We start from the raw sequence: 16,361 nt of genomic DNA, 5'->3' as shown, positions 1-16,361 counted from the left end.
GGCCAATCAAGGATAGTAGTGGGAAGTTGTGTGTGGAATCGGAGGAGATAGGGGAAGTGTTAAATGAATATTTTTCGTCAGTATTTACAGTGGAGAAAGAAAATGTTGTCGAGGAGAATACTGAGATACAGACTACTAGGCTAGATGGGATTGAGGTTCACAAGGAGGAGGTGTTAGCAATTTTGGAAAGTGTGAAAATAGATAAGTCCCCTGGGCCAGATGGGATTTATCCTAGGATTCTCTGGGAAGCCAGGGAGGAGATTGCAGAGCCTTTGTCCTTGATTTTTATGTCGTCATTGTCGACAGGAATAGTGCCGGAAAACTGGAGGATAGCAAATGTTGTCCCCTTGTTCAAGAAGGGGAGTAGAGACAGCCCTGGTAATTATAGACCTGTGAGCCTTACTTCGGTTGTGAGTAAAATGTTGGAAAAGGTTATAAGAGATAGGATTTATAATCATCTTGAAAAGAATAAGTTCATTAGAGATAGTCAGCACGGTTTTGTGAAGGGTAGGTCGTGCCTCACAAACCTTATTGAGTTTTTTGACAAGGTGACCAAACAGGTGGATGAGGGTAAAGCCTTGGATGTGGTCTATATGGATTTCAGTAAGGCGTTTGATAAAGTTCCCCACGGTAGGCTATTGCAGAAAATACAGAAGTATGGGATTGAAGGTGAATTAGTGCTTTGGATCAGAAATTGGCTAGCTGAAAGAAGACAGAGGGTGGTGGTTGATGGTAAATGTTCATCCTGGAGTATAGTTCCGAGTGGTGTACCGCAAGGATCTGTTTTGGGGCCACTGCTGTTTGTCATTTTTATAAATGACCTGGATGAGGGTGTAGAAGGGTGGGTTAGTAAATTTGCGGATGACACGAAGGTCGGTGGAGTTGTGGATAGTGCCGAAGGATGTTGTAGGTTACAGAGGGACATAGATAGGCTGCAGAGCTGGGCTGAGAGATGGCAAATGGAGTTTAATGCGGAAAAGTGTGAGGTGATTCACTTCGGAAGGAGTAACAGGATTGCAGAGTACTGGGCTAATGGGAAGATTCTTGGTAGTGTAGATGAGCAGAGAGATCTTGGTGTCCAGGTACATAAATCCCTGAAAGTTGCCACCCAGGTTAATAGAGCTGTTAAGAAGGCATATGGTGTGTTAGCTTTTATTAGTAGGGGGATCGAGTTTAGGAGCCACGAGGTCATGCTGCAGCTGTACAGAACTCTGGTGCGGCCGCACCTGGAGGATTGCGTGCAGTTCTGGTCACCGCATTATAGGAAGGATGTGGAAGCTTTGGAAAAGGTGCAGAGGAGATTTACTAGGATGTTGCCTGGTATGGAGGGAAGGTCTTACGAGGAAAGGCTGAGGGACTTGAGGTTGTTTTCGTTAGAGAGAAGGAGGAGAAGAGGTGACTTAATAGAGACATATAAGATAATCAGAGGGTTGGACAGGGTGGATAGCGAGAGCCTTTTTCCTCGGATGGTGATGGCAAACACGAGGGGACATAGCTTTAAGTTAAGGGGTGATAGATATAGGACAGATGTCAGAGGTAGTTTCTTTACACAGAGAGTAGTAGGGGCGTGGAACGCCCTGCCTGCAATAGTAGTAGACTCGCCAACTTTAAGGGCATTTAAGTGGTCATTGGATAGACATATGGATGAAAATGGAATAGTGTAGGTCAGATGGTTTCACAGGCCGGCGCAACATCGAGGGCTGAAGGGCCTGTACTGCGCTGTAATGTTCTATGTTCTATCTATGTTCTATAATGGTTGTAAAATCATGGGCAGCCACACCTGAATTTGCACCATGCAATGCAGTGAGCGAGATTCTGCAACAGCAGCAAAGACTCTTGATGCTTCCCCTATGATATCAGCTGAATTCTTATGTAAATCTGTTTTTAGCAAAATCAGGCAAGACATACAGGAACTAAGAATGGCCATCATTTGCAGGTATTCATATTTCTAATGTGGTGAAATTATGTTTATTTTACAAACCATGAGAAATATCTGACATTTGTAGATTCAAATGAAATACATTTGTATATTTTTAATGCCCAAAGCCACAGCTGCAAATGTTCATGAATAATAATTTGACTATTTTCTACAAACCAACTTGTAAATGTGGCAATTTTTGCCCTTTATTCGTAAAGCTAATTGACCCATATTAATTTTTATGTTGCTTTATTAACTTCTACAACAATTTATAAATATATAAGATTTGGGGAGACGGTGGCATAGTGATAATGTCACTGGACTAGTAATCCAGAGGCCTGGGGTAATGCCCTGGCGACACAGGTTCAAATCCCATCACGGCGGCTGGTGGAATTTAAATTCAATGAATTAATAAAAAAAAAATTGGAATTGAAAACGAGACACAGTTGTGGTCTAATAAAAATATCATCGATTGTCATAAAAACCCATCTGGTTCACTAATGCCCTTTAGGGAAGGAATCTGCCATCCTTACCGGGTCTGGCCAACATGTGACTCCAGACTCAGTAATGTGGTTGACTCTTAACTGCCCTCTGAAATGGCCTAACAAACCACTCAGTTGTCAAGGACAATTAGAGATGGACATCAAATGCTGGCTTTGCCAGCGACACTCACGTCCCATGAAAGAATTTTTTTTTTAAATTCCAGTGGTTACAATAGATGTGCTCCCCTAAGTTATCGCAGTTCTTAATTAAATAGAGCATTGTCTTGTTTTCTTTATTGAATCAGGTGTCTCAAACATTTTACATTACTATTCGTCCTGTGGATGATGCACTGCCTGTGGTACAGATTCCGGGAATGCGTGTGCAAGAGGGAGTGAGAAAGACTATCACTGAATTTGAACTGAAGGCCACTGATGCAGACACTGAAGTGAGTTTTCAATACAGCCCTGCTTTGGCGTTATCTCTGTATGTTTCTTCATTGTTGACATATACTTGGCTGTTTTTCAGTCTACTTTTCTTCACAGCTTTTTTCATGAAACAGAATATTTTTGTTGCTTCTACAACAACAAACACTTGTATTTATATAGCACCTTTAACATAGTAAAACGTCCCAACGCTTCGTGAGAGCGTTATCAAACAAAATTTGATAGTGAACCACATAAGAAGGTACTAGGGCAGATGACCAAAAGCTTAGTCAGAGGTAGATTTTAAGGAGTGTCTCAAAAGAGGAAAGAGAGGTCGGGAGACAGATTGGTTTAGGGAGGGATTCCTAGAGTTAAAGGCCTTGGCAGCAGAAGGCGTGCCTACCAGTGGTGAAGAGATTAAAATTGGAGATTTCTTTTTATTCATTCTTGGATGTGGGTTGGCTAGGCCAGTATTTATTGCCCATCCCGAATTGCCCTTGAAAAGGTGATGGTGATCCGCCTTCTCGAACTACAGAAATCCATCTGGTGTAGATACACCACAGTGCTGTTAGGGAGTTCCAGGATTTTGACCCAGCAACAGTGAAGGAATGACAATATAGTTCCAAGTCACGATTGTGTGTGACTTGGAGGAAAACTTGCAGGTGGTAGCTTTCCATATATCTGCTTGATCCTTGATCTTCTAGAGCTCGCAGGTTTGGAAGGTGCTGTCGAAGGAGCCTTAGTGTGTTGCTGCAGTACATCTTGTAGATGCTGCACACTGCTGTCACTGTGCACCAGTGGTGGAGGGAGTGAATATTTAAGGTGGTGGATGTGGTGCCAAGCAAGTGGGCTGCTTTGTCCTGGATGGTGTCGAGCTCGAGGAAACTGAAGGTATGAGGGGCAAATTGGCTATGGTGGATTGGGAAAATACGCTAAAAGATTTGACAGTAGACAGGCAATGGATAGTATTTAAAGAAGTAATTACATGGTCTACAACAAATATACTTTCCTCTAAGACCCAAAAACCCAACAGGAAAGATGAATCAACTGTGTCTAACAAAAGAAGTTAAAGATTGCATTAAATCAAAGGAAGCAGCCTAAAAGATTGCCAGAAAAAGTGGTAAGCCCGAGGATTGAGAGCAAATTAGAATCCAGCAAAGGATGGCCAAGAAACTGATAAAGAAAGGGAAAAGAGAATATGAATGCAAGCTAGCAAGAAACATAAAGGCAGACTGCAAACGTTTCTTTAGGTATGTGAAAAGGAAAAGATTAGCAAGGACGAATGTGGGTCCATTACAGGTGGAGATAAGAGAATTTATAATAGAAAATAGGGAAATAGTGGAGAAACTACTAACAATTACCTTGTGTCTGTCTTCACAGAGGAAGATGCAGAAAATCTCCCAGAAATATTAGGGAACCAAGGGACCTGTCAAAGAAATTAGTGTTAATAAAGAGATAATACTCAAAAAATTAACTGGGTTGAAAGTTGATAAATCCCCTGGACCAGATGATCTACATCCCAGAGTGTTGAAGGAGGTGGCTATAGAGATAGTGGACGCATTGGTGGTTATCTTTTAAAATTCTATAGATTCTGGAAAGGTTCCTGCAGGCTGGAAAGTAGCAAATGTAATCCCACTATTTAAGAAAGGAGGGAGAGAGAAAACGGGGAACTACAGACCTAGTAGTTTGTTGCCAGTAGTAGGGAAAATGTTAAAATCTAATAAAGGATGTGATAACTAGACACTTAGAAATAAGGATATGATTGGGCAGAGTCCACATGGATTTATGAAAGGGAATCATGTTTGACAAACCTGTTGGAATTTTTTGAGAATGTTACTTGTAGCATAGATAAAGGAGAACCAGTGGATATGGTGTATTTCGATTTTCAGAAAGCTTTTGATAAGATCCCACGAAAGAGGTTAGTAAACTAAATTAGAGCACATGAGATTGGGGTTAATATACTGGTATGGATTGAGAATTAGTTACTGTTGGAAAGCAGAGAGTAGGAATAAACGGGTCATTCTCAGGATGGCAGGCTGCTACTAGTGGGGTACTGCAAGGATCAGTGCTGGGACCACAGCTGTTCACAATCTATATAAATGATTTGGATGTGGGAACCAAATAAAATATTTTCAAATTTGCTGATGACACAAAACTAGGGAATGTAAGTTGTGAGGAGGATGCAAGGAGACATCAAGGGGACTTGGGCAGGCTAAGTGAATGGGCAAGAACATGGCAGATGAAATATAATGTGAATAAGTGTGAAGTTATCCACTTTGATAGAAAAACAGAAAGACAGTATATTAAATGGTGAGAGGTTGGGAAGTCTTGGTGTCCAAAGGGACCTGGGTGTTCTTGTTCATGAGTTACTAAAAGCTAGCATGCAGCTGCAGCAAGTAATTCGGAAGGCAAATGGTATGTTGGCCTTTATCGCAAGGGGTTTTGAGTACAGGAGTAAAGAAGTCTTGCTGCAATTGTATAGAACATTGGTGAGACCGCACCTGGAGTATTGTGTACAGTTTTGATCTCGTCATCTAAGGAAGGAATTACTTGCCATAGAGGGAGTGCAATGGAGGTGCACCAGACTAATCCCAGGAATGGTGGGATTGTCTCGTGAAGAGAGATTGAGGAAACTGGGCCTGTATTCTCTAGAGTTTCGAAGAATGAGAGATGATCTCATTGAAACTTACAAAATTCTTTCAGGACGTGACAGGGTGGATGTAGATAGGATGTTTCCCCTGGCTGGTGAGTCTAGAACCAGGGAACATAGTCTCAGAATAAGAGGTAGACAGGCCATTTAAGACTGAGATGAGGATGAATTTCTTCACTCAGAAGATGGTGAATCTTTGGAATTCTGTACCCCAGAGAGCTGTGGAAGCTCAATCATTGAGCATGTTCAAGACAGAAATCGATAGATATCTAGATACCAATGAAATCGATAGATATCTAGATACCAATGACATCAAGGGATATGGGGATAGTATAGGAAAGTGGCGTTGAGGTAGATGATCAGCCATGATCTAATTGATTGGCAGAGCAGGCTTGATTGGGCTGAATGGCCTACTCCTGCTTCTATGTTCTTATGTTCTTGAATGTTGTAGGAACTGCACTCATCCAGGCGAGTGGAGAGTATTCCATTACACTCCTGACTTGTACCTTGTAGATGATGGACAGTGTTTGAGGAATCAGGAAGTGAGTTACTTGCTGCAAAATTCCCAGCCTCTGACCTGCTCTTTTAGCCACAGTTTTTTGTATAGCTGGTCCAGTTAAGTTTCTGGTCAGTGGTAATGCCCAGGATGTTGATGGTGGGGGATTTAGTGATGGTAATGCTGTTCAATGTCAAGGGGAGATGGTTAGATTCTCTTTTGTTAGAGGTGGTCATTGCCTGGCACTTGTGTGGTGCGAATGTTACTTGCTGCTATCATCCCAAGCCCGAATGTTGTCCAGGCCTTGCTGTATGCGGGCATGGACTGCTTCATTATCTGAAGAGTTGCGAATGGTACTAAACATTGTGCAATCATCAGTAAACATCCACACTTCTGACCTTATGTTGGAGGGAAGGCCATTGATGAAGCAACTGAAGATGGTTGGGCTTAGGATGCTACTCTGAGGAACTCTTGCTGTGATGTCCTAGGACTGAGATGATTGGCCTCCAATAACCACAACCATCTTCCTTTGTGCTAGATATGACTCCAACCAGCAGAGAGTTTTCCCCTTTATTCCCATTGATTTCAGTTTTGCTCGGGCTCCTCAGTGCCACACTCAGTCAGATACTGCCTTGATGTCAAGGGCAGTCAATCTCACCTCACCTTTGGAATTCAGCTGTTTTGACTGTATTTGCTTCAACGCTGTAATGAGGTCAGGAGCTGAATAACCAGGGCAGAACCCAAACTGAGCATTAGCGAGCAGGTTGTCGCTGAGTAAGTGCCACTTGATAGCACTGTCAATGACATCTTCCATCACTTTGCTGATAATTGACATCTTCCATCACTTTGCTGATAGTTGAGAGTAGACTGATGGGGCAGTAATTAGTTGGATTGGATTTATGCTGTTTTTTGTGGGCAGGACATAACTGGACAACTTTCCACATTGTCAGGTAGATGGCAGTGTTGGAGCTGTACCGGAACAGCTTGGCTAAGGGCATGGCTAGTTCTGGAGCACAAGCCTTCAGTAATACTGCCGGAATGTTGTCAGGGCCTATAGCCTTTGCTGTGTCCAGTGTCTTCAACTGTTTTTTGATATCACGTGAAGTGAATCAAATTGTCTATGATAGATCTCTGGAGGAGGCTGATATGAATCATCCACTTGGCACTTATGGCTGAAGATGGTTGCAAATGCTTCAGCCTCGTCTTTTGCACTGATGTGCCGGGGTCTTCCATCATTGAGAATGAGGATGTTCTCAGAGTCTCCTCCTTCGGTTAGTTGTTTAATTGCCCACCAGTATTCGCAACTGGATGTGGAAGGACTGAAAATATTTGATCTGATCCATTGTCTAATGCATGTTGCTTCCGCTTTTTAGCATGAATATAGTCCTGTGTTGTAGTTTCACCAGGTTGGCATCTCATTTTTAGGTATGCCTGGTGCTGCTCCTGGCATGCTCATCTACACTTCTCATTGAACCAAGATTAGTCCCCGGCTTGATGGTAATGGCAGAATGAGGGATATCATAGAATGATTACACCACCAAAGGAGGCCATTTGGTCCATCATGTCTATGCTGGCTCTCTGCAAGAGCCACTCATCTAGTCCCACTCCCGCCTTTTCCCCGTAGCCCAGCAATTTTTTTCTCTTGAGATAATTATCCAGTACTCTTTTGAAGGCCTCGATTGAATCTGCCTCCACCACACTCTCGGGTAGTGCATTCCAGATCCTAATCACTCGCCGTGCCATGCGTTTACAAATTGTGGTTGAATACAATTCTGCTGCTGCTGAAGGCCCACAGTGCCTCATGGATGCCCAGTTTGGATCTGCTAGACCTGTTCTGAGTCTGTCCCTGTTAGCACAGTGGTAGTGCTTCGTGTGAAGACGGGACTTTGTCTCCACAAGAACTGTGCGGTGGTTACTCCTACCAATACTGTCATGCACAGATGCATCTGCGACAGGTAGATTGGTCATGGTGAGGTGAAGTAAGTTTTTCTCTCTTGTTGGTTCCCTCACCAGCTGCAGCAGTTCCAGTCTGGGAGATATGTCCTTCAGGACTCGGCCAGCTTGGTCAGTAGTGGTACCATTGAGCCACTCTTGGTGTTGGGCATTGAAGTCCCCCACCCAGAGTACATTTTGCTACCCTCAGTGATTCTTCCAAGTTGGTGTTCAACATGGAGGAACATTGATTCATCAGTAGAGGGAGGGCAGTAGGTGGTAATCAGCAGGAGCTTTCCTTGCCAGTGTTTGACCTGATACCATGAGATTTCACGGGTTCCAGAGTCAATGTTGAGGACTCCCAGGGCCACTCCCTCCTGACTGTATACTACTGTGCCACCACCTCTGGTCTGATGAAGGAGCAGTTTAGGACATTGGCTGTAAGGTATGATTCGATAAGTGTGACTGTGTCAGGCTGTTGCTTGACTAGTCTGTGGGCCAGGTCTTCCAATTTTGGCACAGGTCCCCAGACGTTGGTGAGGAGGACTTTGCAGGGTCGATTGAGTAGGGTGTGCTCTTGTCGTTTCCCGTACCTAGGTCAATGCCAGGTGGTCTGTCCAGGTTTATTTTTATTCAACTTTTCTGATGTGGTTTGATACAACTGAGTGTCTTGCTAGGCCATTTCGGTGGGCAGTTAAGAGTCACCCACATTGCTGTGGGTCTGAAGTCACATGTAGGCCAGACCAGGTAATGATGGCAGATTTCCTCCCCTGAAAGACGTTAGTGAACCAGATGGGTTTTCTTTTTTATGACAATCCAGTAGTTTCATGATCATTATTAATGAGACTAGCATTTTATTCCAGATTTATTAATTAATTGAATTTAAATTCCCTCAGCTGCCGTGATGGGATTTGAACTTATATCTCCGGAGCATTAGTCCGGGCCTCTGGGTTCCCAGTCTAGTAACGTTGTCACTATGCTTCCATCCCCCGAAAGAGGCCTAAATTGGAAGAGCGCAGCTATCCAGAGGGTTGTGGAGCTGATGGAGATTACGGAGATGGGGAGAAGTAAGGACAGGACGTGGTTGAAAACAAGGATGGGATTTTAAAAATTGAAGTGTTGCTTAACCAGCAATCCGTGTAGGTCAGCGAGCACAGGGGTGATGGGTCAGTGGGACCTGGTCTAAGTTAAGGCATGAGCAGCAGAGTTTTGGATGACCTTAAATTTACAGAGGGTAGAATGTGGGACGCCAGCCAGGAGAAGTAGCAAACATGTGGATAAGGGTTTTAGCAGCAGATAAGCTGAGGCAAGAGCGTAGTCAAGCGTTTTTACAGAGGTGGAAATAGGCATTATTAGTGATGATGTTGATATGTGGTTTGAAGTTCATTTCGGCGTCAAATATTTGCTAACAATCTGGTTCAGCCGCAAACAGTTGCCAGGGAGAGGGATAGAGTCGTTGGCTAGGGAATGGAGTTTGTGGCGGGGACCGAAGACAAAGGTTTTGGTCTTCCCAATATTTCATTGGAGCAAATTTTGTCTCATCCAGTTGACAAGCAATCTGACAATTTAGAGACTGGAGGAGTTGAGAGAAGTGGTGATGAGGGAGAGCTGTGTGTTGTCAGCGTGCATGTGAAAACTGATGCTGTGTTTTCAAATGATGTCACTGAGGGGCAACTTGTAGATGAGAAATAGAAGGGGGCCAAGGATAGATCCTTGGGGAACAACAGAGGTAACGGTGCGGGAGCAGGAAGAGAACCCGTTGCAGGTGATTCTCTAGCCATGACTGGATAGATAAACAATGGAACCAAGTGAGTGCAGTCCCACTCAATTGGATGACAACCAGCATGTAACCAACAGCAAAAAGTGAATGGAAGAGAATTCTGTTCCCATTTGTGGTTTTATCTTTTGTGCTTTTGGTACCGCAGTATGTTTCCATTTTGTACTATTGTGAGGGTAGCATTAAGCAGAATGGAATGTATTGACATTTAAAGGTGAAATTTCGGTCCATTCATCATCAGTGAGGAACAATCTGACTGAATATGCTTCTATTTTATTCGATGTCAGTAGTACTCGAAGATTCTTCATCAAATGCCAATTCAAGCATTGTTTTTCTTTTCCTTATATTACTTGCTTTACTGCATATTTAATCACTTTTTTTTAACTGTTTCTTACTTTTGTCTTCAAAGCACTGCGCTCATTTGTATGTCTCTCTGGGTTGCATCATTTCCAATTGTACTACCTGGACAGTAACCTGGCAGTGCAGATTATCCAACCTTTATAGAACCCACTCGATTTCTGTTCCACTGATTTTAATGGAACAGGAATAGGGCAGGTACTAAAAGAAAAAGAAATAAAAGGACAAACTTGCTTTTGCGTAGTACCTTACATGACCTCAGGGTGCCCCAAAGCACTTTCAGCAAATGAAATACTCTTTTGAAGTGTAGTCACTGTTGAAAGGAGGTGAACAGATCTGCTCCTTGGCTTACCACCCAGGCAAATTACCCCTTGCATTAATGCTAATGTGATATTTTGAATTAATGAATATGAACTGTTACCTGAATGCCTAGTTAATGCTATGAACTCTAATGCACAGGCTGAATCATTGACCTTCACCATTGTACAACCACCACGCCATGGGACAATCGAGCGTACCAATAATGGTCACCACTATCGACAGACCAACACATTTACAATGGACGACATTTATCAGAACCACATCAGCTACAATCATGATGGTAGTAACTCTCTTAAAGATCGCTTTTCTTTCACCGTATCTGATGGGACAAATCCTTTCTTCATTGTTGAAGAGGCAGGGAAGGAGGTGAGTCCTTATCAGAAATGATTAGTCTAATGAAACAAGTGTTACTTGGTTAAAAAGGAACAGTGCAGAAGCCCCAGTTTTAGCATTGAGAGTTTGAGCTTCTGATATTTTTTCTTTCCCTTCCAATTTTCCTGTTGTATGGGGCTGGCAAATGAGAGAGTGAAATTCAGCAGTAGCAGAAAATGGCTAATAGCGAATCAGCAGCCCATTCTACACCCCGTCCGATTTTCTATTCCATTGACTTCAATCGAAAAAAATTCAGCAGGCTGCCAAGCAGGCCACAGATTTTCTATCACCCATTTCGTACCACTGTTTAAGTTGAATTTCATCTTCAGTATTAGCAAGGTGTTCAGTATCAGTGAGTACCACAGGTGAGCTTCTACCTGCCCTGATCCACAGCTGAGCTTCATCTTACATAGGATTACATAGGATATAAAAAAAAACCCTTAACAAATGTAATCACCTCTAAGTCTGCCAAATGATGCTTCACCTCCCGAAGGACGTGGATGAGCTTTCCGGACGTCGATGGTGGGCACTGAGGAAATGGCTTATTACCTGCACCAGATTCCACCCCCCCTCCCCCCCCTTTACCCCCCTTCCACCCCCCCCCCCACCCCCGTCCCCTTCCCTGCTCCACCCTCTCAGCTCACCCCCTCACAACCCCGTCCCAGCCTGCCCCCCCCTCGCACCATCTTCACCCCGCACCCCCTTCCCCTGCACCCCCCCCCCACCCCCTCCCTCTACCCCTCCCCCTTGCATCCCCTCCTCCCACCGGCACCATCCTACACCTGTGTAGGGGCCCCAACAACCCCACTGCCTTGTGGGCGTCTCGGGAGAGACCAAGGCTAAGGGAGTAAACCCTAACAGAAAATCCGGAGCGGAACCCCGTAGGCGGTCATGTGTCACCTTTGGCATGTTTCCGGCAGTTCCTGCAGCCATACTGGTGCCAAACGTCGTGTCCTGCACTCCTTTGGACCCCACCAGAAAGGCCGAGAGGGGGGTTTTGACGACTGGGCAACTCTCAACCTCCATAAATTTGCCCAGGCATGCGCCATGGAGAGGTCACTCCATAGTTGCCTCACAGCGACTGAAACAACACGGAAGGCAGCAGTTACGGGTTATAAGTCCAGATAAATTGGCGTAGAAACTGGGCGCCACGGGTTGCCTTTGTCGGTGGGAGAGGTCATTGCACCTCACTGGACAGCTACCGCCCGCCTCAAACCGGGCAGCCCCCGGTCAATAAGGTTCTGTCCCGCCACAGTCTGCCTGCTTCAATGGGTGCTTGGAGCTCAGGGTCATTGCCCGAAAGGTGGACTGATACACCGCACCAAACAACATGAAAAAAGGAAAGAAGGTACCAGCCCTTCGCTTTGCAAGCTGGAACGTCAGAACTATGTGTCCTGGCCTGTCGGAAGACCTTACACAAATCAACGATTCTCGGAAGACCGCCATCATTAATAACGAGCTCAGTAGACTCAATGTGGACATTGCAGCACTTCAGGAGACTCGCCTCCCCGCGAGTGGCTCTCTAGCAGAGCAAGACTACACCTTCTTCTGGCAGGGCAGGGATCCTGAAGAACCAAGACAGCATGGAGTGGGCTTCGCCATCAGAAACTCCTTGCTCAGCATGATAGAGCCTCCCTCAAATGGCTCGGAACGCATACTGTCCATCCGACTGCTCACCACCTCTGGTCCAGTACACCTACTCAGCATCTATGCTCCAACACTCTGTTCCGCACCTGAAGCTAAAGACCAGTTCTATGAACAACTCCATAACATCATTAGCAGCATCCCCAACACCGAACACCTATTCCTGCTGGGGGACTTTAATGCCAGGGTTGGGGCCGACCATGACTCATGGCCCTCCTGCCTTGGGCGCTATGGCGTTGGAAGGATGAATGAGAACGGGCAGAGACTGCTTGAGTTGTGTACCTATCATAACCTCTGCATCACCAACTCGTTCTTTCACACTAAACCCTGTCACCAGGTTTCATGGAGGCACCCAAGATCACGTCGTTGGCACCAGCTAGACCTCATTGTCACAAGGCGAGCCGCCTTAAACAGTGTTCAAATCACACGCAGCTTCCACAGTGCGGACTGCGACACCGACCACTCCCTGGTGTGCAGCAAGGTTAGACTCAGACCAAAGAAGTTGCATCATTCCAAGCAGAAGGGCCACCCGCGCATCAACACGAGCAGAATTTCTCACCCACAGCTGTTACAAAAATTTCTAAATTCACTTGTAACAGCCCTTCAAAACACTCCCACAGGGGATGCTGAGACCAAGTGGGCCCACATCAGAGACGCCATCTATGAGTCAGCTTTGACCACCTACGGCAAAAGTGCGAAGAGAAATGCAGACTGGTTTCAATCTCATAATGAAGAGCTGGAACCTGTCATAGCCGCTAAGCGCATTGCACTTTTGAACTACAAGAAAGCCCCCAGCGATTTAACATCCGCAGCACTTAAAGCAGCCAGAAGTACTGCACAAAGAACAGCTAGGCGTTGCGCAAACGACTACTGGCAACACCTATGCAGTCATATTCAGCTGGCCTCAGACACCGGAAACATCAGAGGAATGTATGATGGCATGAAGAGAGCTCTTGGGCCAACCATCAAGAAGATCACCCCCCTCAAATCTAAATCGGGGGACATAATCACTGACCAACGCAAACAGATGGACCGCTGGGTTGAGCACTACCTAGAACTGTACTCCAGGGAGAATGCTGTCACTGAGACTGCCCTCAATGCAGCCCAGCCTCTACCAGTCATGGATGAGCTGGACATACAGCCAACCAAATCGGAACTCAGTGATGCCATTGATTCCCTAGCCAGCGGAAAAGCCCCTGGGAAGGACAGCATTACCCCTGAAATAATCAAGAGTGCCAAGCCTGCTATACTCTCAGCACTACATGAACTGCTATGCCTGTGCTGGGACGAGGGAGCAGTACCCCAGGACATGCGCGATGCCAACATCATCACCCTCTATAAAAACAAAGGTGACCGCGGTGACTGCAACAACTACCGTGGAATCTCCCTGCTCAGCATAGTGGGGAAAGTCTTTGCTCGAGTCGCTCTGAACAGGCTCCAGAAGCTGGCCGAGCGCGTCTACCCTGAGGCACAGTGTGGCTTTCATGCAGAGAGATCGACTATTGACATGCTGTTCTCCCTTCGTCAGATACAGGAGAAATGCCGTGAACAACAGATGCCCCTCTACATTGCTTTCATTGATCTCACCAAAGCCTTTGACCTCGTCAGCAGACGTGGTCTCTTCAGACTACTAGAAAAGATCGGATGTCCACCAAAGCTACTAAGTATCATCACCTCATTCCATGACAATATGAAAGGCACAATTCAACATGGTGGCTCCTCATCAGAGCCCTTTCCTATCCTGAGTGGTGTGAAACAGGGCTGTGTTCTCGCACCCACACTTTTTGGGATTTTCTTCTCCCTGCTGCTTTCACATGCGTTCAAATCCTCTGAAGAAGGAATTTTCCTCCACACAAGATCAGGGGGCAGGTTGTTCAACCTTGCCCGTCTAAGAGCGAAGTCCAAAGTACGGAAAGTCCTCATCAGAGAACTCCTCTTTGCTGACGATGCTGCTTTAACATCTCACACTGAAGAATGCCTGCAGAGTCTCATCGACAGGTTTGCGTCTGCCTGCAATGAATTTGGCCTAACCATCAGCCTCAAGAAAACGAACATCATGGGGCAGGATGTCAGAAATGCTCCATCCATCAATATTGGCGACCACGCTCTGGAAGTGGTTCAAGAGTTCACCTACCTAGGCTCAACTATCACCAGTAACCTGTCTCTAGATGCAGAAATCAACGAGCGCATGGGTAAGGCTTCCACTGCTATGTTCAGACTGGCCAAGAGAGTGTGGGAAAATGGCGCACTGACACGGAACACAAAAGTCCGAGTGTATCAGGCCTGTGTCCTCAGTACCTTGCTCTACGGCAGCGAGGCCTGGACAACGTATGCCAGCCAAGAGCGACGTCTCAATTCATTCCATCTTCGCTGCCTTCGGAGAATACTTGGCATCAGGTGGCAGGACTATATCTCCAACACAGAAGTCCTTGAAGCGGCCAACATCCCCAGCTTATACACACTACTGAGTCAGCGGCGCTTGAGATGGCTTGGCCATGTGAGCCGCATGGAAGATGGCAGGATCCCCAAAGACACATTGTACAGCGAGCTCGCCACTGGTATCAGACCCACTGGCCGTCCATGTCTCCGTTATAAAGACGTCTGCAAACGCGACATGAAATCGTGTGACATTGATCACAAGTCGTGGGAGTCAGTTGCCAGCATTCGCCAGAGCTGGCGGGCAGCCATAAAGACAGGGCTAAATTGTGGCGAGTCGAAGAGACTTAGTAGTTGGCAGGAAAAAAGACAGAGGTGCAAGGGGAGAGCCAACTGTGCAACAGCCCCAACAAACAAATTTCTCTGCAGCACCTGTGGAAGAGCCTGTCACTCCAGAATTGGCCTTTATAGCCACTCCAGGCGCTGCTTCACAAACCACTGACCACCTCCAGGCGCGTATCCATTGTCTCTCGAGATAAGGAGGCCCAAAAAGAAAAGAAAAGAATACGGCACAGAAACAGGCTATTCGGCATGGACTGGTTGGGCTGGTGTTTATACTTCAGTTGAGCCTCCTCCCATCTTTCCTCATCTAAATCTATCATTGAATCTTCTAATCCCTTCTCCCTCATATTCTTATCCAGAGGTGAGCTTCCATCTGCCCGTATCCACAGGTAAGCTTCCTTCTGCCCTTATCCAGCATTGCTACTTGCACTTTCAATAGAAGTCAATGGAAGTGATCAGTCTGATTTTTCACCTGCTTAGTTCAAGAACTTTCAAGCCATTTATAAAACCATCACTGTTCTGGCAGCTGAGAGCAGTTCACTGAACAAAGATTGGGAATTGAAGTTGGGTGACTGCATCCAGCATTTTTATCTACATATGCATCAGAGAAACACTGTTAGCCACAAATTTTTATTTGTTATTTATTATTTGCTATTATTTCAAAGTTGGCACTAGATTTCGGAATGTTGTCTTTGTGTGTGGGGGAGGTGGTGGGTGGATGGGTGTGGGGTGATTCTTGGTACCTCATGGTGTTGTCTATAGGAGAATCAGCAGCAGCCTGGGAACATCTGTCTGTTTGCTGCTCAGCTGAGGGCATCAAGCAAGACAAATGATGGGAGTATGGACAATGAAGGTGGGAGACATTGCCAGACTGCTCCATAAAAATAAAATGTTAAAAGATAATTTGAGTGTGAGGGGAGTTGGGGGAAGTGTAGAACATCTGCCCTTCAATGCTGCCAGAACCTTGTTGCAGTTTCCTAGGTCAGGGTTTATCTAACCTGCATGCCAAGCTCCCAGTGGAATTAGTCCATAAATCCCAGCAGTGCTGCAGAGGGACTGCCCATTTTGGACAGGTTCATGGAGGGGATTCTTGGCCTAGTCGTCAGACAAGCAGTCTGGTGGCACAGAGGCAGTGGAAGGGTCAAGAGAGCTGGTGGAGAGGTACAGCTGCATACCTGCTTAATGTACCTATTCTGTGGCTTATGACATATTTTCTGATTTGCAGTTGTTGCTAACTATGCACATCATCTTGTTTCTAACCATTTGAAAAC

The 16,361-nt window shown here is 45.6% G+C and overlaps 1 protein-coding gene across 3 annotated transcripts in view; it reads left to right on the top strand.

The window, feature by feature from the left end:
• The window catches only part of fras1 (Fraser extracellular matrix complex subunit 1), a 617,312-nt gene that overhangs the window by 503,338 nt on the left and 97,613 nt on the right, over nucleotides 1-16,361 (top strand). For all 3 annotated transcript variants that reach the window (XM_068039139.1, XM_068039130.1, XM_068039149.1), the window contains 2 exons: nucleotides 2,706-2,846; nucleotides 10,495-10,722. In XM_068039139.1, coding sequence (XP_067895240.1) covers nucleotides 2,706-2,846; nucleotides 10,495-10,722 — 369 coding nt within the window. The remainder of the gene's footprint in view (nucleotides 1-2,705; nucleotides 2,847-10,494; nucleotides 10,723-16,361) is intronic.

The sequence above is a fragment of the Heterodontus francisci genome, chromosome 1 (assembly GCF_036365525.1).
Source record: "Heterodontus francisci isolate sHetFra1 chromosome 1, sHetFra1.hap1, whole genome shotgun sequence".
Lineage (NCBI taxonomy): Eukaryota > Metazoa > Chordata > Chondrichthyes > Heterodontiformes > Heterodontidae > Heterodontus > Heterodontus francisci.
The sequence above is the reverse complement of the archived record's forward strand: the minus strand, read 5'-3'. Positions and strand labels throughout refer to the sequence as shown.